Genomic DNA, 19,327 nt, shown 5'->3' with positions numbered 1-19,327 from the left:
AGCCAAGCCAAGCCAAGCCAATTCAATCCAATCCAATCCAATTGAATCCAATCCAATGCCCCTCGCGAGTCGCGAGAGAGCGTTCGCTATCGGAGAGGAGAGGGGGTGAGCGGCGGAGAGCGCAGCTGGCGCGGCGAGGAGAATTGGGGAGGGGTGGACAACGCCAACGACAACGACGACGACGCCGGAGGGAAAAGGCGAGTGAATCAGATGCTCTGCATCTAAAAGGAATCGGAGCGGGTCACTCTGTGGGCAGACCACCGCATTGTACGCACACTGTGATTGTATTGGGTGGAGACAACCCGCCTGTCGGTGACATCAATTTGCCGCGTTTCGGGTTTCGGACGCCAGTGAGCGCGAGTACGCTGTCCTCATAGCGAAGGTCACTGTTCACAACAAAAACAAACGTCGTTTTTACAGCGGGATTAAATGAATTCGTAATGTAGTGTACCAAATTAAATCCCGCATAATAATCCAGGGGTGCTATTCCAGAAGGCCCGAAATCGAGCGGAACTCCGTAGACTGGAACTCTAGCGACGCCGACGTAACAAGATTACAATATAGGCAGAGTTCCAGCGCTCTAAAATGCGATTCGTGCTATTTGCTGATTATTCAGGGGACGTAACTCGTACAGGGCAGCGCGCTCCAAGGCGGCGCGACTACGGCGTGGCGCATCTTTCAGTGCGTTCTCTCGCTCCACTGTTGCACTGGTAGCTAATGGGGGCGAGTAAATCAAACTACTTTACTTTATCCCGCATTTACTTTATTATTCTGTGTTTCACTACAAAGTTTATTTTAAATGAAGAGCATTTCAGTAACTCACGATGTCACCCGCGTTGACGTCCGTAGTCCGCACCGTCGCTGTCCGCACCCCTCCCTACTATATAAAAAAATACTATCCGACGCCCGGTTTCGATCCCTCGACCCGGCGGGCGGAACGGAATGTACATGGTGCTCTACCCACTGCGCCACAAAGCCGACACAGAATGGGATGCTACGAACGCGCCTTATGTCGTTGAGTTATTCAAATTACTGCTGACGAGCGCTCTCTCGTCAGCAGTTGCAACAAGTGCAGCAACATTAACGTAACGCAAACTACTTAACGTCGTGCGCACCGGAAATGCTCTGCATTTGATCGTGCCCCTCGCGAGGGGATGTTTCACTGCGTCTTCTCTCGGTCGCGGGACCCGTGGTGCCATCTGGCCGAGGCGCGGCACAACTCGTAGCACTTTGAAAACATGCGGCGCCAGCCAGCTGTGTGTGCGCGTGCCGCACTTGTACAAATGGCGAGTGCATTGGCTGTCCACAGAGCAAAGCATTCGTGCAAGTAAGCCGTTGCAGTCAGTCAGTCAGTCAGTCAGTCAGTCAGTCAGTTAGTTAGTTATGTTTCTACGGGTCCTTCCTCACGATGCTTTTTTCTTTAAGGCGCCCCTATGAGCTTTTGTTTTGGAATATTTCGTCCTAAGAAGCAGTTTCTCCTCATCTCTGCCGTCGGTGGCAGACAATGCATTCACATGACTGAGGCCGACTGGCAAAAAAAAAAAAGAAGGCGGGTGATGGCAGTGCGCCACATTCAAAATGATTGCTGTTCGGCGTTAAGTTATCAAAACCGGTCGTCTGCTTATCGATGCGAAAAATCCTTGGGGCACTTAAGTCTGCATACGTGCTATGACGGCGAAAGCTGGGCGATAGTTATTATCGTTTTTAGGGATACATTGTACTGGCGTCTTTTTCCTCGCTTTCATTTCTTTGTATTTCGGCATGAATTACTTCGACTGGCTTCTCTTCTGCTATACCGTGTTTGCATCAGTTTCGTCTCTTTCATTTCTTAATGAACTACGTCAGCAAGCAGACGGGTACGCGCCACAGCCTCCGTAGAATCGGGGCTCTGCGAGACTTGTGTGCACCTTTCCTAATCCTGTGCCATCAGGTTCAGGTATCACGCGGCATGTACTATTCTGCAACTTTTACTTTTCAAATTCACAATGTGACGATTTTTGCGAACCGGGCACATTAGCTCATTAAAGTTCCTAATTGCAGGCCAATCCCCCAAGTGGGAGTAAAGATCGTTTCCCCGAAGTCCGGTGTCGATCAGGAACCCAATCGCCCGGGCTCCGGTTGATTTGGCAGGAGGCTGGCAGGGCGATGGTGTTGAAGTTCGTGGAGACGGCGGTGGAATTCATGAACTCGAGGCGTTGGGGTTGATTAAATAAAACGGAAGTTTATATACAGCCATTTACAGTAAGATAACTGGGTACATGAGAAATAAAAAGAAAAAACTTCAACCTGCAGCTAGACGCTAGCTCCGAGAGCGCACAACTCACTCGAGCTCCTCAACTTCGTTTAACTCTCCTATTATCGGAGCGTACACAAACAGCTCGAGAAACCACGGCCGAGACTCTGTCTCGCCGCAAGATCCGTCTAGTTGCCCGGTACGGCGCTGCACCCTAAACCTCCGCCGCGATCTTAACCTCGACTAGGGGGCTCACAAATCCCAACCTAGCTTTAACGGTCGAGACTCCTTGTCCCGCCGGGAACTGCCCAGCTCGGCGCTCAGACAAAAACGATTTCAAACGGCCAAGTTCGGCCTTATAAAACCTCGAGATCACCCTCTCTCGGGAACGCCCCTGTAGCGTTCGTACACGCGTAAGGGAGTGCCCAAATTCACGTAGACAGCTGTCACTCAGCACGCCACGGAATATTCAATGAGGCGCCGCCACCTTTCGGTCAACGGCACGCTCGCAGACGAGCAGGTGCGGGCGACCCCTCGGGGTGAAAGCGGAAGACGGCGACAGTGCGTCATGCTGACTAGGGCGCGTTAACAATGGAGACTGGTGCGGCGCTCGTCCCGATGCGGGTAATCTCACCACCTCCGCGCGTCAAGCAGACGTTCCCGGAATCCGGCAGCGCTGTCTGCTCTCTCAATGGGGCATTATCCCTGTGGTATGCGGTGAGCCAGACAATCCGTCTACCGTGCACGCCGTGACGAATTGGCGATGGCTGCAGCGCACTGGTGGCAGTGCTACGTCGCCAGACAGAGTGGCGGGTTCTCATGCGCAGCCTGCGCGCCTGGCCACTGACCGCATAAGTGGACCTTACAGTGGGCATGTGCTGTGAAGGCAGCAATAGCAACAACTTTTCATATTTGTTGGATTTATTTTCATTTGCTCTTCACCGCTCTTGTTGGAGGAAGCACTCGACAGTCGTTTTTTTATTGAGTATCCCCGCTCTTCCCTCCCGCCCTTCAAACTCCCGCTTACCCTCCCTCTTACCCTCCCTCTTTTTAACCATAGGAAGGTGGCGCTGTGCGAAACCCATCGAAATGCATAGAGATGGCCTTGGATAATAAATAGGCGCCGTTGATTGTATATGTATATATATAAGCTATCCTGCCGGTTACGTTCTCATAAAAAATGTGTAACACGCAATGCCTCAAGCGAAACTGTCCGCGGCGTTGACAATTAATGAAACGAACAGGAATGCAACTGCTCGTTCAAACACGTTTGCGAGAGGATGGTAACTGAAGCGCACGCTCCAGCTGCAGACGAATAGACGCGTTGTAGAACCTGCGCAAGCCATGTCCGCTGAACCACCTAAAAGAAAGGCGAGGTCAAGGAAACACGTCTCCAGCGATCATTTTTCGCACACACTGGCTGACTGTGGGCTGGTGGCGGTCGATGGTGCGGTCGCTACCAATGCTTCCGTGGAAGGTGCCCGTCGCGCGAAACCGCAGAGCACACACACTTGCTCCTAGGCGGCCATCGAGCGAAAGCCGCCTAGAAGTCGTCGCAAACGGGTGTCGGTCGCCAGATGACTGCACAGCACAGCACAGTACTTTTGTGGACATAAAAACAAGCTGAAATTTCTCCTTCGTTTAAAACATATGTTTGGGTAGAAATAGGCCTGCTACGGTGACCACGAACAATAAACCACGCCGAGGAAGCGGCCGCCACAAGCATCACGAGTTTATCTCGGCCGTGTAAAACTATTCCCGAGTTTTTTTTCTAGTTTTAATGTTAATCGAACACACCCAGCCCATTCGTGGGCAGGCGACCGAAGCGTCGACCCATGGCGTCGACGTTGTCGATGGCGTAGCGTCGTAGCCACGAAGTGGCCATGAGGTGTCCGCTAGTTGCGACAAGATTTTAGCATCAAACAAAAACGAAGTCCCCAGGCCACCGTAAGCCAATGGCGCTACAGTCGCGGAAGGGCGCGGTCCGAAATGTGGTTCAATTTTGTCATAGCCGATAGGAGTGAACAAGATGACAGGGCCCTTTCTTGGGAGCCGTTTTCATACATCGTGAAAACACGGTTGATGACAAGTGACGCTACTTCAATGTCTAAAATGCACTCGTCAATGCTCAGACACGCTCTTGACACGCTGAATTAGGATGATTAGGGATTGTTGCGAGTTGTTGCGACCGCAGTCTGCTGGTAGCGGGGCCGGTCGCCGTCGCTCCGTCGAGCCAGGACTAGGGGATAGCTTAGAGCAAACTCAACGGGTTTATTTACATTTTTACAGCGAGTTGTCGAGATGAAGACAGATGACAGATCTTGGCGGGCCGCAGCACGCCCTTTTTGTTGACCCTCGATCCCTAGTTCCCTAGGTTAGGGATCCCCATACAAAACAATGCGGACCAATGGTGATGTGTACGTTCCTCGCTGTGAAGCACCGCCCTCGGGTAGGGACACGCCTTTCAGGTATGTCGGCAGATGCACAGCACACGCACACACACACACCCTTGCCACTCGTCAGGACCCGCGCGGGCGCCGCGTATTCTCTTGGTGTCTGCCGCGCGCTGCGTTCCCAGGGAGCCTAACAGCACAGATTAACAAGGTTCGTGGAATCACTCCGGGAAGGGTTAATGGCTTGACCATTGCCACTGCCTTCTTCGCTGTGCTGCCGCCGCCACGGGGTCCCATTGTCCGGTCGTCGCCTTCTGGGCTTTCACGCGCACACGCGTTCAGTTGCTCAGGCCGGGGGAATACCGGCGGCTCCTTAATCCCTTTTGGGGCAACAACACTCAACACCGCTCAAAAGCCGCTGTCAATCAGTGGCTGCCGCGGCGTCGTGTCGGCCTCCTTTCGTTTCCGTCGACAAGCGGTGGGGTGGTCGACCGGCGGGCGACTGACCCACGCAAACATGGCGCCAGTGAGTCATAACAGGATGACTACCCGCCGTGCATACTCAACCAAGCCGTAAACAAAATTCAAATATGATGGTCGCAAGCACGGCGTGTTCCGTTCGCTACACTAACCTCTTTTGCTTACTGAATTTGTGCTTGCACCGAGATGCTCTGGGTATACTTTCACGTCACGTAGCAAACATAACTCAGTGGAAGACAATAACACGGACAAAAACGGACCGCCCCGACCCGGGCGTGGCCGACAGCCAGGCTGGGGATTTCAAAGTAGAGGTGGTTTTATCTGAATGATGCTAGGGAATGGGTATTACAGATCGATTTCATATGGCGCTGCATGCGAATGATATCACAAGCCGTACTTTATCAACGTAGGCTGCCCCATTATGGCGCGCTGAATATGCCAGGCGTGCTGTGCGCGATTGCGCCGGTTTCGCTTGACGTGTATCGAATGCTCCACTATGCCTACTTTCATAACCCGAGCAGTTGGAAACTGATGAATAGGGAGAACTAGAGCCTTCTGGAATAGCGCCATTCCCGTGCCGTAAAACGCTTGCGCGGTAGCTTGTCGGGCAGCTACAATAAGCGCTGCCCACGTGAAGTGAAGTTGCAGCTCAAACACGGTGAATGCCGCCGGGCGGCCTCGGCGTCGACAAACAGACAGATCGTTGGTGGTCTAGTTCTGTTAGATGCATAGCGGTAAGTATTATTTACTTCAGGGCAGAACAAACTGGAATATCTGGGGTCTAGGTCGACAAAGGGGTCGGCGGCGCGTCCCAGTGTCTGCTTTCTCTGAGCAAAACTCGTCGTCAAAATTCATTCCATGAGGGTGGCGCTTAAACGAGAGAGCGACTGACGTACATTACAGCTCACGCCTCAGCGATGACTTTACAACTGCGACAACCTAAACACATTTGCTTCTAATAGGTCATATAGCTACTTCCGAGTGAATTATCTTAATTAAACATGGTGGGAGTATACTATTTCCTGGCATACGAATACGAGGAAGATAAACTCCATTTCCAAGTGGTTTTGCAGACCCGGTGAGGCTTGTTCTGGGCTGCATGCCTTTGGCGTATCCTGCACAACAGCCCAGCCGCACCTTGGCAAATTTTTTCACCCGATATACGATTGTCACTGGTCCGAGTTAGGCGTGGTTGTAAGGCGTGATTGGAATTTCACGTTTCGCAGTTTAGAATGCAGAGTTTATTGAGCAAAGCAGTCGGAAAGCAGTGGATGGCGTTGCTCAAATGCGATCTTTTGTTAGGCTGGCGCAGCATGTGCTTTGAAAACGAGTCTTTCTTGGGTGGCAAAACCAGAAAATATTTGTCTGCCTGTCTGTCTGTCTGTCTGTATGCATGCATGCATGTATGTATGTATGTATGTATGTATGTATGTATGTATGTATGTATGTATGTATGTATGTATGTATGTATGTATGTATGTATGTATGTATGTATGTATGTATGTATGTATGTATGTATGTATGTATGTATGTATGTATGTATGTATGTATGTATGTATGTATGTTTGTGTGTATGTAGGTATGTATGTTTGCATGTATGTATGTATGTATGTATGTATGTATGTATATCCCTCAATCCAGCCTTCGGGCAAAAATGTGAAAACAGAATACTTGAACGACATGTTTGTATAGTCTTTACAGAAAGGACTATTTCAGGACTTTGCAACAATCATTACTTCCCTTAGCGACTAAATATGAGCGGCGGAACGGTTAGTCCGATACCCAGATGGTACTTCCAGATACTCCCCAAGGACGAACAGCTGAAAGGGAGTTGCACGAAGAAAAATAAAACCAGCACCAGCAGGGATCAAACAACCGACTCCCGCAACGATACCTGAAGAATCCAATACGTTACTACTAGGCCACGCGGTCAGGGACGAGCTTTGATAGAGAATGTGCATTGAAGTATAAAGTGCGCAGTTCTCTGCACAACGCGACGATTAATTGCAGCTGGTGTCCAAATTTTTATCCGTGCAAGCGATCATGACCGCAATGGGCGCTTTGCGTTTTGCTTACGCTAGAGCCTATTGCTCAGTCTGATTCTAAGTACCGCCTAAGAACCATAGTTTTTTTTTTCCGGTAAAGAACAATCAAATCGTCGCCTAGTTGATACGGGTGGCTTCGTGATCGGACGACTCGTCTTTTTCCGCGGAAATTAAGTACATTGTAAGTTTTGGCTACATATTTAAGTGCTCTAGGTATCTTATGTGAAAACGGTAGTCTGCATGAGTGTTAGAATAGGGAAACAGACCATATTTTCCTGTATAGGTAAAACCAAATTCCAGGTTGCCTAGCCTGAACTCTTCAAGTTAGCGTTGCTAGGTGATCGGGACTGGGAAATGCATGCGGGTGTCACAGCAGTTGCAGCAGTGTCATAGCTTTGGTGCACAAGAAAATTATATACCGAGTGTAAAACCTGTCTTCAAGACACTTCGCTTTAGCGAGAATTTTTACTTTGTAGTTCTTGTCCCCAGCAACTAATGCGTTTTTCTCGTTTGTTGAACATTAACAAATTCATTACGCTTAGTGGTCAACGTTTGCTATTTTCACTGATATTTGTATCATTTTTGGCGCACTTGAAAAACTTTCATCGACCGTTATTACGTGGCGCGAATCCTATGCAACCTAGCGTATTAACATAACCCTAGCGAGAAGCGTTTGTCCATCGCGCTTCGCTGTTCCTTGCCATAACCCTCCACTCGATTAACACTGGGCGCTTTTCTTATAATTAACATTGATATTTTCTCCCGTGGCAGTATGTAAAAGAGCCACTGACTGCAATGACTTCTGTTGTGGAAATCTAAAACTGTGGACAGACATATGCGCGAAATGGCAACGACGACGCCATTACAGGGGATTCACGATGCCGCCACGATGCCGCCACTTAATAAGAGGAATCGTATATTCAAACGGTATAGAAAAAATCCCGATCCACTGCAACTTTCTAAGCTTCGACAGCTTGGTTCCGAAATCAAGGTCAAAATCACAGAAGGAAAAAAGTGGTATTTTGACTCTCTTGGTTCTAGAATTAAAGAAAATCCAAAGGAACTCTGGAAACTGGTGAAATCTAACAGCAAAGATGATGTTGGTATCCCTCCGTTAATCCACAATAGTGCAGCTGTTACCAATGATAGAGATAAATCAAGCTGTTTTAATGATTACTTTGTCTCAGTGTATTCCACGCTAGTACCTCAACATCTTCCAGTCTTCTTGAGCAACGCACTTGATGATATGCCGGATATTGCTATTCACTACTCTGGAATAGTCAACCTTCTCCAAAAATTAAAACCACACTCGGCACCAGGTCCAGATAGGATACCCAATCTTGTTTTGAAATCCTGCGCACATGCCATCTCAAAGTATTTAGAAGTACTGTATCACAAATCTCTTGAAACCTCAGAATTACATGAAGACTGGAAGATGGGCGACATTGTTCCGATTCATAAAAGTGGGCCCCGAGACAGTGTCATGAACTATAGACCCATATCTTTAACATCTGTGTGCTGCAAAACCCTGGAGCACATAATTTACACTAACATCTTTACCCACCTTCAAAACAACAGTTTCTTTGTTCCTTACCAACACGGGTTTAGAGCTGGTCATTCATGCGTAACTCAGTTAGTGGAATTTACCCATGACATATTTACATCATTTGATAAAGGTTTACGAACAGACTGCATACTATTAGATTTCCAGAAAGCGTTTGACAAAGTGTCCCATGTTCTCTTACTCCATAAGCTTTCACTTCTTGGTTTACCAGATAACATCCTTTTTTGGCTCAAAAACTATTTGACAGGTCGTTTACAAAGAGTGGTAATTAATGGCGCAGAATCAGAATATGCATGCGTATCTTCTGGCGTTCCGCAGGGTTCCGTCTTAGGTCCACTTTTATTTCTTATATATATAAATGACATTGGCACAGGAATCACTTCGAAAATCCGGCTGTACGGAGACGATTGTGTCCTTTACAAAGAAATTAATAACGACTCTGACCGAGTAGCATTACAGACAGACCTAAATAAAATTTCTTCATGGTGTGACAGGTGGCTTATGTCCCTGAACATCTCAAAATGCAAGCATATTTGCTTCACGCGCAAGCGTCAACCAATCGGTACACAGTACTGCTTGAACGGCTCCCCATTATCAGAAACAAGCGAAGCAAAATACCTAGGTGTCACGTTTTCCGCCGATCTGACATGGAATCGTCACGTTCAAAGCATCACTTTAAAAGCAGGACGAGTACTAAATTTCATTAAACGGAACTTTAAGCACGCGCCAATAGATGTCAAGAGAACACTTTACCTAAGCAACGTTCGCCCGATTCTGGAATACGCGTCCGTTGTGTGGGACCCGCACACACAAATTCTTGTCAACAGCTTAGAAAGGATACAGAAACGCGCAGCCCGATTCATAACCGGCATTTACTCATTCCAAAGCAGTGTCACAGAAATAAAACGGCACATATGTTTGGAAGATCTTTCACTGCGCCGTGTTGTTTCCCGCCTCTCTTTCCTTCGAGATGCCGTCTTCAATCGCACACCACTAAACAAAGAGACTTATCTACAATCACCAACATACATATCCTTATCTACAATCACCAACATACAAATGACCAACATACATATCCGGGCGCCGGGACCACTTACTCAAGGCACGGCCGCTGGATGAAAGGCGCACTGACGTGCGGCCTGCCGCGTGCCTCCAAAGCGGCGTGAGTGCGCCTAGAGCCAAATACTGCCACCGCGGCGCCACCATTCCGGGACTGGTTCCGGCGAGCGCGGCCCGCGGGACGCCGGCTATCGGGCCGCTTATTTCGAAGTGTGGGCTTATCATCGGCGTTCCACGCTCCACTTAAGGCATTTACCAGCACTAATGTTACGCCTGTTAAAATACAAACACGATTAGCGGCTGCCAAACTTCATTTGGTCAAGATGGAAGTTAAATTCCGTTCGCAGCAGCAGCATTACTCGTTGATAGTGTGCCTTCTGTCTCACATTGCTGTGTCGTTATGTCTTACATCACCCGGCATGCTCTTTGTGACCTCACGCCCGGCAGAGATTTACGTTTTCTGCAAGCTGCGACTGCAGAGAATATATTAAAATTCCGGACAAACAGAAACAATGTTTTTTGACGGCGCTTGTTATTTATGAGTGCCAACACTACTCGATGTTTAAGACATAACCAACTTTTATGTAGGTTTTTCCTCATGCACTAAATAAAACACCACAATTCGTATTAATCTCACAACACATTTGACTTGATTACACGTTGTTTAGTTATGAAGTAATAATACTATCACAGCTATGTCGGCCCTTTTTTATTTTGACATATATATATATATATATATATATATATATATATATATATATATATATATATATATATATATATATATATATATATATATATATATATATATATATATATATATATATATATATATATATATATATATATATATATATATACAGTTGAATGAAAAGCGATTCCAGTTTCTACCTGATATTATTACTTGTTCCCTGTAGCCTCGAAAAAAATTAAGGAGAGCACATGGGATGTCCGGGTCCACAAAAAACTTTAAAAAAATGTTTGGCGAGCTCGGTAAGCTCAATTTTTGCCCGGACACAAAAGAAAAGAGCGAAATTGTACAGAAATTCCCCAAATTGCCTAATAATGCGTAAGCATTCAAACACCGTTTTTCCATTTCACATTTTCTTCTTTTGTTTGCTATTTTAAACGAACAATATACATCTTGAATATCATAATTATTAATTGTTCTAACTGCGTGAATTACGCATTTTTGTGCAGATACGAGGCATTACACTTCTTGCATTACGTAGAGATTATGCTTGGGTACTCAAAAAAGAAAGCTGACGTAATAACGTATGTGAAACTTTTCCTACGCTACGAAAATTGATTCGAATTGAAGCGCAGTATGTTCACAGAGCAAAACTATCGCAACGTCTTTAGAGCACGCTAATTTGAGCACATACTTGTGCTGCTCCAGGAGCCCTACCGTTAGCTTCAGGGATAAATGCATATGGGTTTGAATCGGCGATGAAATAACGGAGGAAATGTACCTAGCGCTAGTTCTCATCGCAAAGATTGAAAAAATGCTTAGCAGCTAGGAGAGTGGACCGTACGCCCTGTCTGTTGAACACAGCGCGGTGCATTTATTTTTCTTTCTATACAACCTCTGTCATCAAGTTTTCACTAGCACGTTTAAAGGCATTGTCGTGCTGGCGAAAATGAAATAACCCAAATCTCTATGCGGGGCAAGACACGATCGAGCCAGTATAAGAGTATCAAAAGACACGCATAGCAAAATGTCTAGTTTTTTTCAAATTTTTTTCAACCATCCTATCGCGTGTCCTAGTTTTATAAGGTGCGCATTCCGCCCAGCCAACATTTTTTTTCAAAGAAGTGTCTTTAAGGCAAGCTTTAATCCATCGCCGGCAAATATTCACCGCTCCCGTGTGTCGACACCGCGTTTCCCAAGAAAAGGTGACATTTTTGAAATTTCGGACGAATAAATTCGCTCCATATACCTGCCGCTTGAACTGTAACTAATCAACTTGCGGCTTTAAACTGTGCAACGCGGTTTACGTGCTGTGTGTGAGACGTTTTCAGACAAAGCTAACCAGTGGTTATTATCTTTTTGTTGAATATTATCTTTTTTTAACAATGTTGTTCGATATAGGACATCTTTTTAGATTTGTTAGATTGAAAATGTATTGCCAATATTTCATTCAAGAATTATTTTAGCTTCTGGCTGCTTCAGTCACGGCCGGGCGGTAGGATCGAGCGACAGACTGGCAGACATACATACATACGGACAGACAGTTTTCGCGGTTGAGTAGCCCAGGAATGACAACAACATCTTTTAAAACCCGTGCGCTGGCTGTCTCTCAGTCGGCGCAAGCGCTCGCCTACGGGGACCGCCCCACTCCGTCCCGAAACCAGTCCCCGAACGCTAGCGCCACGAGGGAGTCAAGCGGCGGCAAACGTAAACACCGCCACTCACGCCCTTGCCCGTTGAAATCCGGGCGACGCGGCAGGCCGCACCTTGCGTGCGCTCTCATCCAGCGGCCGTGCTCAAGATAAAAGAAATGTGCGCGCGCACAACCACATACCAAAACTCCTTTTTTCCCCGTACAATACGCGATTGGAACCTGCTGCCTCCTGAACTAATCGAAGTTGCTTCTGATGTGACGTTCCCCACTGCCCTTCAAGAATATATTTATGGATAAAAATGTACTCGCCACTTGAAACTTTCTTTGATATTTATGCTTTGCATTGTTAGCCAGCGTGCTGTGTAAATGAATGTATCTTGTTACCTGGCCGATATTTATGCTTTGCAATGTTAGCCAGCGTGCTGTGTAAATGAATGTATCTTGTTACCTGGCCGATATTTGTTTTTAATGCTGTCTCATGTGCTCCCTCAGAATGTACCACATGTGTGATTAGTATTGTACTTACGGTCTGCAGTGTGTGGCTTACTAACGCAAACCTTGTATGTTTTCTTACAATTGTTTTTTTTTTCTTTCTTCAACCTTTCAAAGAGTGTGCAATGTTGTATTTTATATCGATTATTTGTCCCCCCTACTATAATGCCCAACGGGCGAAGTAGGTATGCAAATAAATAAAAATAAATAGAATAAATGTTCTGTTTTTGCGTCCCGTTACCCTTTATAAATCTCCGGGGACGAACATTTAGTCCACATTTGTGCACACGGCACGAACTCTGCCACGGTTACTCCACTTGAAGTTGAACCGTTGCCCGCAAAACCTCGCGGTCGCATTTGCTCGCTATTTTGCTCCCTTTTTCCCAAGAGGTACTTTGGGCTACGACTGTGGAGACCCGCGTTTAAAGCCCGTCGGATCACATATGTGTTAATATTTACTCTTTACAGTAGCGGCCATTATAACAGCGGAGCTGTTTTATGTGTTACCTCCGCGGTGGAGCGTTACCAGAAAACTCAGCCTAGCTGTACGCCGCCCAGCGTTGCCTAGCAACCACCTGTGGGAGCACCAACCCACGTAACCTTCTCGCACCCCATGCGCGTAGGCCCGAGTCCGCGGCATGTGTTCGCTCCGCTTTCCTCTTTCCGAGCCACACGCGACAAATGTGAAGGCGGAACGTGGCCGTGGTGTTACAGGTGAGTAAAAGCTCCAAACATTTGGCGGGGCGACAGACATCTCGCCTCCTCTATTCCGGGCGTATGTTCTGCTGCCATGGGAAGACCGAAGTCCGGAAGCCCGAAGAAGTGGCTGACGAGGGAGAGCGCCGTACTGCCAAGCAGAAGCATTGCGTCGCCGCCGAGCTGATCGGGAACACCGCGGCTTCATAACTATTATCTCATCTTCTAACTCTTGGTACAGCTGTACTTCCTTTACGTGCGAAAAAGGGTACAGATTTCGCTGCAAATGATGCAGAAAAGTGGCGCAAACCCAGCAATTTCAAATGTATTTTCGGCTTCAGGCCTGTACTTTTATCACGTGCATGTGATAAAAGTGCAGGCGTTCTTGTCGAAAAGGAATATACGAACGAACGTATCGAGACAATCGACTCGGATTAACCAGATATTTTAACCCAGCCTCGCAATAAACCGAGGATCATTTTTGGGAAGACAAAGCTTTGGTTACCAGTGGCTTCATATGTTTGCAGGTACCGCAAAGTACCGCTGCCTTAACAGTGGATCCTGGGACGGTGAAACAGGGAACTACAACGCCTGCACAACATCGCCGCATCATGTGAGCTTCGATGCATGTTACCGTATTTCACATTTCGCCAATAGATTTCACTGTTTAAATGACCATGATGGCAAAATATGACCGCCATTTATTTGAAACCACTTGGCTTTTCAAATTGAGGCCCCGAAAGATTTTGGTTTCGCGAAAACGAAGTAATATAAAGAAACTGAAATTTAGAGCTAGGAAACGTCAGCGGTGACGTATTAGAAAAAATCACTAAAAACAAAGTTAGCACTGTGTTACTGTCGTGTTAAAGTTGACGTGCTACGACGAAACGTATCTAAAGGGGTCAGTACAATCCAGTGGCCATGCTCTTCGGGGGTGGACTTGCTTGGGGGCCGCAAATGACCCCTGCACGTTCCTGTGACGTCTGAAGAATGGGCTAGAAAAGGGCAGTTGAATTTCCAGTATTTGAATAGCCTAATGGTTTGAAGTTTCCGTTAAATTTGGCGTCATCCTTATAGGGATAAAGCATTCTTTTGAATGAACCAAACATGTTTCTTGGCGTCATGGTTTGTCTAGTATTTACGAATAAAATTTCTCTTGGAGTCGACCTAGCTTCTTCCGGTTATACTAGGCTTCAGCGCGACACTCTGGAATTGAACCTTAGCCGCAATTTCGTAAGCCGCGACACGGCGGCGTTCGCGCGGTGCTTTTCTTCCTCAGGAGTGGCATATCCTTGGGCCGACGGATGATTTGCGGGAGCGTAAACGATGTACACGGCGTGGAGTCACGAGGCGCTGCATGTCTGGTGGCTCGTTCTTTTCAAGCGGAGGTGTACAGAGAGGGGAATAGGAGAAAGGGTAAGGGCGCTTACCACCTGAAAGTGATACAGGGAGCCGGTCGCTGCATCCAAGTTCACTGAGCACGTTCGCGCCTATACTGGCGACTGCGCCGAGCAGCTTCTGTGTTCGTGTCGCCGCGTCGGCGCAGTGAAGTCATAGCTTGGCGAGGCTTGGCTCGAAGGTCAGGCCGGGCACCTCGCGATTATTTAAGTGCAGAACACTTTAGGCGCTCGCCTTGTCGTCCTAGCTCGCTCGCTGGAACCAAGCATATCGCAATGGCGTTACGGTGTAGCCTGTCACGGTCCCTTCGCCGCGGCGTAACCCAGAGGCTTCGAAAGCCAAGCGGCTATGCCAGGATATGCGTAGCGTGAGCTAAGGTTCAGCTGATTATTCTTAGCTTTCCTGGTTGTCTAGGATTAGCTGATTATCATGCTTACTGCTGCTTATCGTCCAATCCCAATCCAATCCAATCCAACCCAAATACAATATCCTCGCGCTTGCGCTGCACGGCTCTCCAGGAGGTACGCAAAACTGGCCAACGTCGGCCAGTGTGGCCAATCCAATCAAATCCAATCCAAGTAACGCTGTTGTTCGCGGTGTACCCCAGAGGCTTCGAAAGCCAAGCGGTTTATATAATCATAAGCGTTCGAAACTCCTGAAATGGTGGCGCTTGTCATAAATCTTCCCGTTGTTTAGCGCAAAGAAAACTATAGGTACATTTGAGGAAAAATATACGTAATTAACCGGCAGTGCCCGCATTCCTTTAGTTAAGGACGCCCGTTTGGTTGGTTTTTACGATTAAACGCAAAATATGGCAGTGCAACGCCGGCACGTGCGGATAGAAAAGCACAAACAGAACAGATCTTCCGCTGGCGCAGTTTCAGGCAGGGGGGCGCGCAAGCATTGCGAAGCCAGGAAATTTGAATTGCATGGGGTGGTAGCAGTAAGCGGATAACGGCGGTACCACCCATTATGGCGAATCACTGCTCTGCACTTCAGACAGCTTTCACATTGAGTGGAACGGCTTTAATTTTTTCATAGCGTTACCAGCGTTACATATAGCGTTACCAGAAAACATACCAAGAAAAACACCAAGCTCACGAGAGCTGCGCCTTCTGAGGAGCGCCCGGCGTCGGCCAGCTCGACCTTCGAGAACACCCTGCCCCGCGTTTGTGGCGTGATCTTTCGCGTGCTCTTCTACTCGCCAGTTCGCGTGCATGAACTGTTCACGTGCCTGAAGTCTGGAGCACAGACACAGATTTCGCGCTACAGGTCCCGAGTTCGTAAAGACGGTTCCCGAGGGTCGTGGCGCGCGCTAACGCGGTCCACATTGGGAGAGATGTGAAAGCCTGCGGACAAGATAATTCCGGCCTGTCAGTCATGGAGAACCTTCAGAGGTAATTTATGAGAGATGTAACAGCGGGGTCTCCCACGAAGGGAGAGGGGTAAGAGAACCTACTGAGTAACGCAAAGAAACACACACAAGAAGGAGGACACGGGACAGGCGCTACGGGACAGGCGCATGTTCTCCTGAAGGGAGAGGGGCCGCCAGCTCTGCTAATTGTCCAGTCTTGTTCTACTATGCAAGCTGCGCCATTGTGTTTTTTTTTTGCTAGCACCAATGGATCAATCTCAATATTAAATAGGTTTTAGTAAGCTGTTTAAAAAATTTTCAATAGTTTTTTTATTCTTCGCGGAACTTCTAAAACATCTCTTCTAAAATTTTCTCAAAAGTTAAAAGTTTTCAAAAGTAACCACCAGTGTATAATGTCAGCAGTGGTGAAGAATATGAAAATCAAAGCCATTTTTTAAGAGAAATATGGTTAAAACGCGAAGCTTTGACCGTGTCGGTATTGTGCTATTGGACAGACGCCCAATTCATAAAGCGAATGACCTTGAGAAGTGTTTTTTTTCTTGAGGTGCTTGATCAGCCTTCGCTTATCATCACCACCCTTTTGTACAACCGATTATGTAAAGTTAGCTTTCCTGCCGTGCATTCTGGCGCGACATCGAAGCCATCAGTGAAGCACAGAAAGCTTCGCTTTAAAACAATCTTCAAATCCTTCGCGCAAGCTGCTAACGGAATGTAGTAAATGAGAGAATTTCTTCGATACTAAACACTTCCAGGAACAGGAAGCTTTGACAAACTGGAGATATCCTTTACAAAAGTAGACAAATTCCTTCTCTCTTTGGACTCTTCTGTGCGGAATCAAGGCCATGGGCGACGTGAGACACGCTCACATTCATAAAAATTATACGTTGGGGACCGTCCCATTTATGGCAACTCTTGGCCATGTTAACTGGGCATTATAAAACAGGGTACTTCAAGCACTAGTAATCAGCATACCCACAATATTATCTCCATCATTACAAGGCGTTCTTCTAATAAACACCCGGTTGAAGATTGGATTCACGGCCGCAGTGAACGCTTTGCTGACGAAAAGCAAACCATTTACCTCTGCATGCATAATCGAGAACTTTAGGCGTTTTAAGGAACCCAGGCAGGTTCTCATTAACCTATGTGTCTCTAACACGGCACGCCGTGTCTCCCATGTGCTCCCTGGGGCCTTGCGTCAACAACAAACTTCTCAACGGCAATAGCTCAAAAGTTCTCAAAAGCGGTCAACGTTTCAAGCTCAAACAGCATTTAAAGCGCTCTCACGGACAACTGTTCATCGCTCTTCCTGATCGTGTGATCGGAGAGGCTTCATTTCAGGTGAAAAAAATGCAAGTGTGTAGATGCACTCGTGAGTTGAATGCAATGTCTCGAGGAGTGTGTTTGTAATAAGATAGCCACACCAGGCCAGAGCAAATAAAAAAAAATGAACCGCGGGTATTGGCTCTCAGGATGGGAACAGATTGTTAATTAAGCGACAATTAGGTCACGTTCGCGTAATTGAGGCGTAAGGACCAGTGTGTGGCCGAATTATGAACGTGATTCCACGATTCAAGGTATTAAACCACGATCGTGCTAATATCAGGAAGCCCAAAATGTGGCAGTTTATATAACGAATTCGTCATTGCGAGTCGATGAAACACCTGCTTTGCAGAAGAATTGCTTGGGACTGCGCGAAATGGTTCATATTGACTTCAAATTTCACCTTGACCGAAAAACAAGTGTGGCAGAAAGGTAACATGAACGCAATGCTGACTAACAACTGAATGTACTACCGATAATACGCAAATATACGATGATCTGCTCGGGGATTGTCCTGTGAACCTAACTCGCGGGGTGGGGGAATGTGGCTTTGCCGTTAGTAAATTCAGTTGTTAGTAAGCATTGTGTTCGTGTTTCCTTTCTGCTGCCCTTGTTTTTCGTTCCTGCTGAAATCTCAAGACTTCGCCGTTGGTTATTTGCTCTACGGGGACAGGGGTGCAATATAGCACACCCGTACAAAAGGGTTCTCAAAGAGCGTACGCTAAACAGGGTCCCCAAACTAGAAGAAGCCGAAGGGAGTTAATTTAATTACGCGCAAGAAAGCAACGTCGCCCCATTCCAGGATCCCGAGTTACGGCTGCTGCTAGACATGGCCGAGCACGTGGGAGAGTACGTCCCCTGGGAGCAGAGCTCTCTGCGAGGGGAGAACTGGATGTGGAAGGAGAAAGTGGCCCACTTCAAGCATTGCCTCGAACACGTACTTCTCAAGCCGTTTCCCGAGCTTGGTAAGCCCGCTTGTTGTACTCTCGTCGCCGCTGGAATGAGCCCCAGGAGGGCCAAAGCGGAAGCCCGTAAATGCAATGACGCGCTGCGCAGGAGCTAACGAGTCGTTGTGTCCTCGCACCTGGGATGGCTGGAACTGCTGGGACGACACCCCACCTGGAAAAACCGTCTACGCCCCGTGTCCGCAGTTTGTGGCGGGATTTCTTTCTTCCAGTGAGTCTGTGGATACTTTTCTTCATTCTGGTCGTCCAATCCTGCTCTCAGGTATGTTTGGGTCCTAGACGAAAAATGCTGAAAGAAAGAGTGCCATTCTCTTTTAATGAGTTTAAAGTCTCGCACATTGCGGAAAGCCGCTCGGATTCTGGTGCGCAACCGGCGAAAAGTGCGAACGGTGCGAGAGCAGGCTTAGAACAGTGGTGAACCCAGGATGGTACCTTGGCGGGGAGTTGTGGTACAACGGATATCACAAAGCGTGGTGAGCAAGAGAACGTGGATGACACGTGCTGTAGACTTCCTACTACTACTACATTCGGGGGACATAGGAAAACGGGGGAGGCGTCGGGTCGCACCACCGCCTCTATATCCGTCATTTGCTTAGAAACGGTCATTAGTTGAAGTTCACTTTCACACTGCGTTTTAGAGAGGGTCTCAGTTGCGTTTTTTACTGGGCACGTGCGAGTAGTTAATTATATGGGGATCTTTTACGAGGAGTACTTTTCTTCGGCTCGGGTCCGTCACCCGCCCTTGTCGGTATTATAGCGTTCGCGCTTTCGGGTGACATCTGTACAAAAATAAACGTGTTTTAACCACCTTGGCTGTTTTGGGGCTCGTGTTCAGCCTCGTGTGGTTCAGAGGTGGGGATGAAGAACATTCGTCTGCGAATCTTTCTTTTCCCTTGGCACACATACGTGATTTACGTGCTCAAAGAACTACCCACAAAAGAAGAAGCGCACTCGACAGG

At 47.4% G+C, this 19,327-nt stretch overlaps 1 protein-coding gene across 4 annotated transcripts in view; it reads left to right on the top strand.

Moving 5' to 3' along the window:
* The window catches only part of LOC144169212 (calcitonin gene-related peptide type 1 receptor-like), a 165,821-nt gene that overhangs the window by 117,656 nt on the left and 28,838 nt on the right, over positions 1-19,327 (top strand). For all 4 annotated transcript variants that reach the window (XR_013322391.1, XM_077698251.1, XM_077698253.1 and 1 more), the window contains exons 6-8: positions 13,835-13,920; positions 18,206-18,368; positions 18,460-18,579. Coding sequence is in view for 3 of the 4 variants with exons in the window: in XM_077698251.1 (XP_077554377.1) it covers positions 13,835-13,920; positions 18,206-18,368; positions 18,460-18,579 (369 nt within the window). In the remaining variant the exon portion in view is untranslated. The remainder of the gene's footprint in view (positions 1-13,834; positions 13,921-18,205; positions 18,369-18,459; positions 18,580-19,327) is intronic.

This window comes from Haemaphysalis longicornis, unplaced genomic scaffold (assembly GCF_048455015.1).
Source record: "Haemaphysalis longicornis isolate Haplotype H1 unplaced genomic scaffold, Haemaphysalis longicornis Haplotype H1 scaffold_2, whole genome shotgun sequence".
NCBI classification, from domain to species: Eukaryota; Metazoa; Arthropoda; class Arachnida; order Ixodida; family Ixodidae; genus Haemaphysalis; species Haemaphysalis longicornis.
The sequence above is the reverse complement of the archived record's forward strand: the minus strand, read 5'-3'. Positions and strand labels throughout refer to the sequence as shown.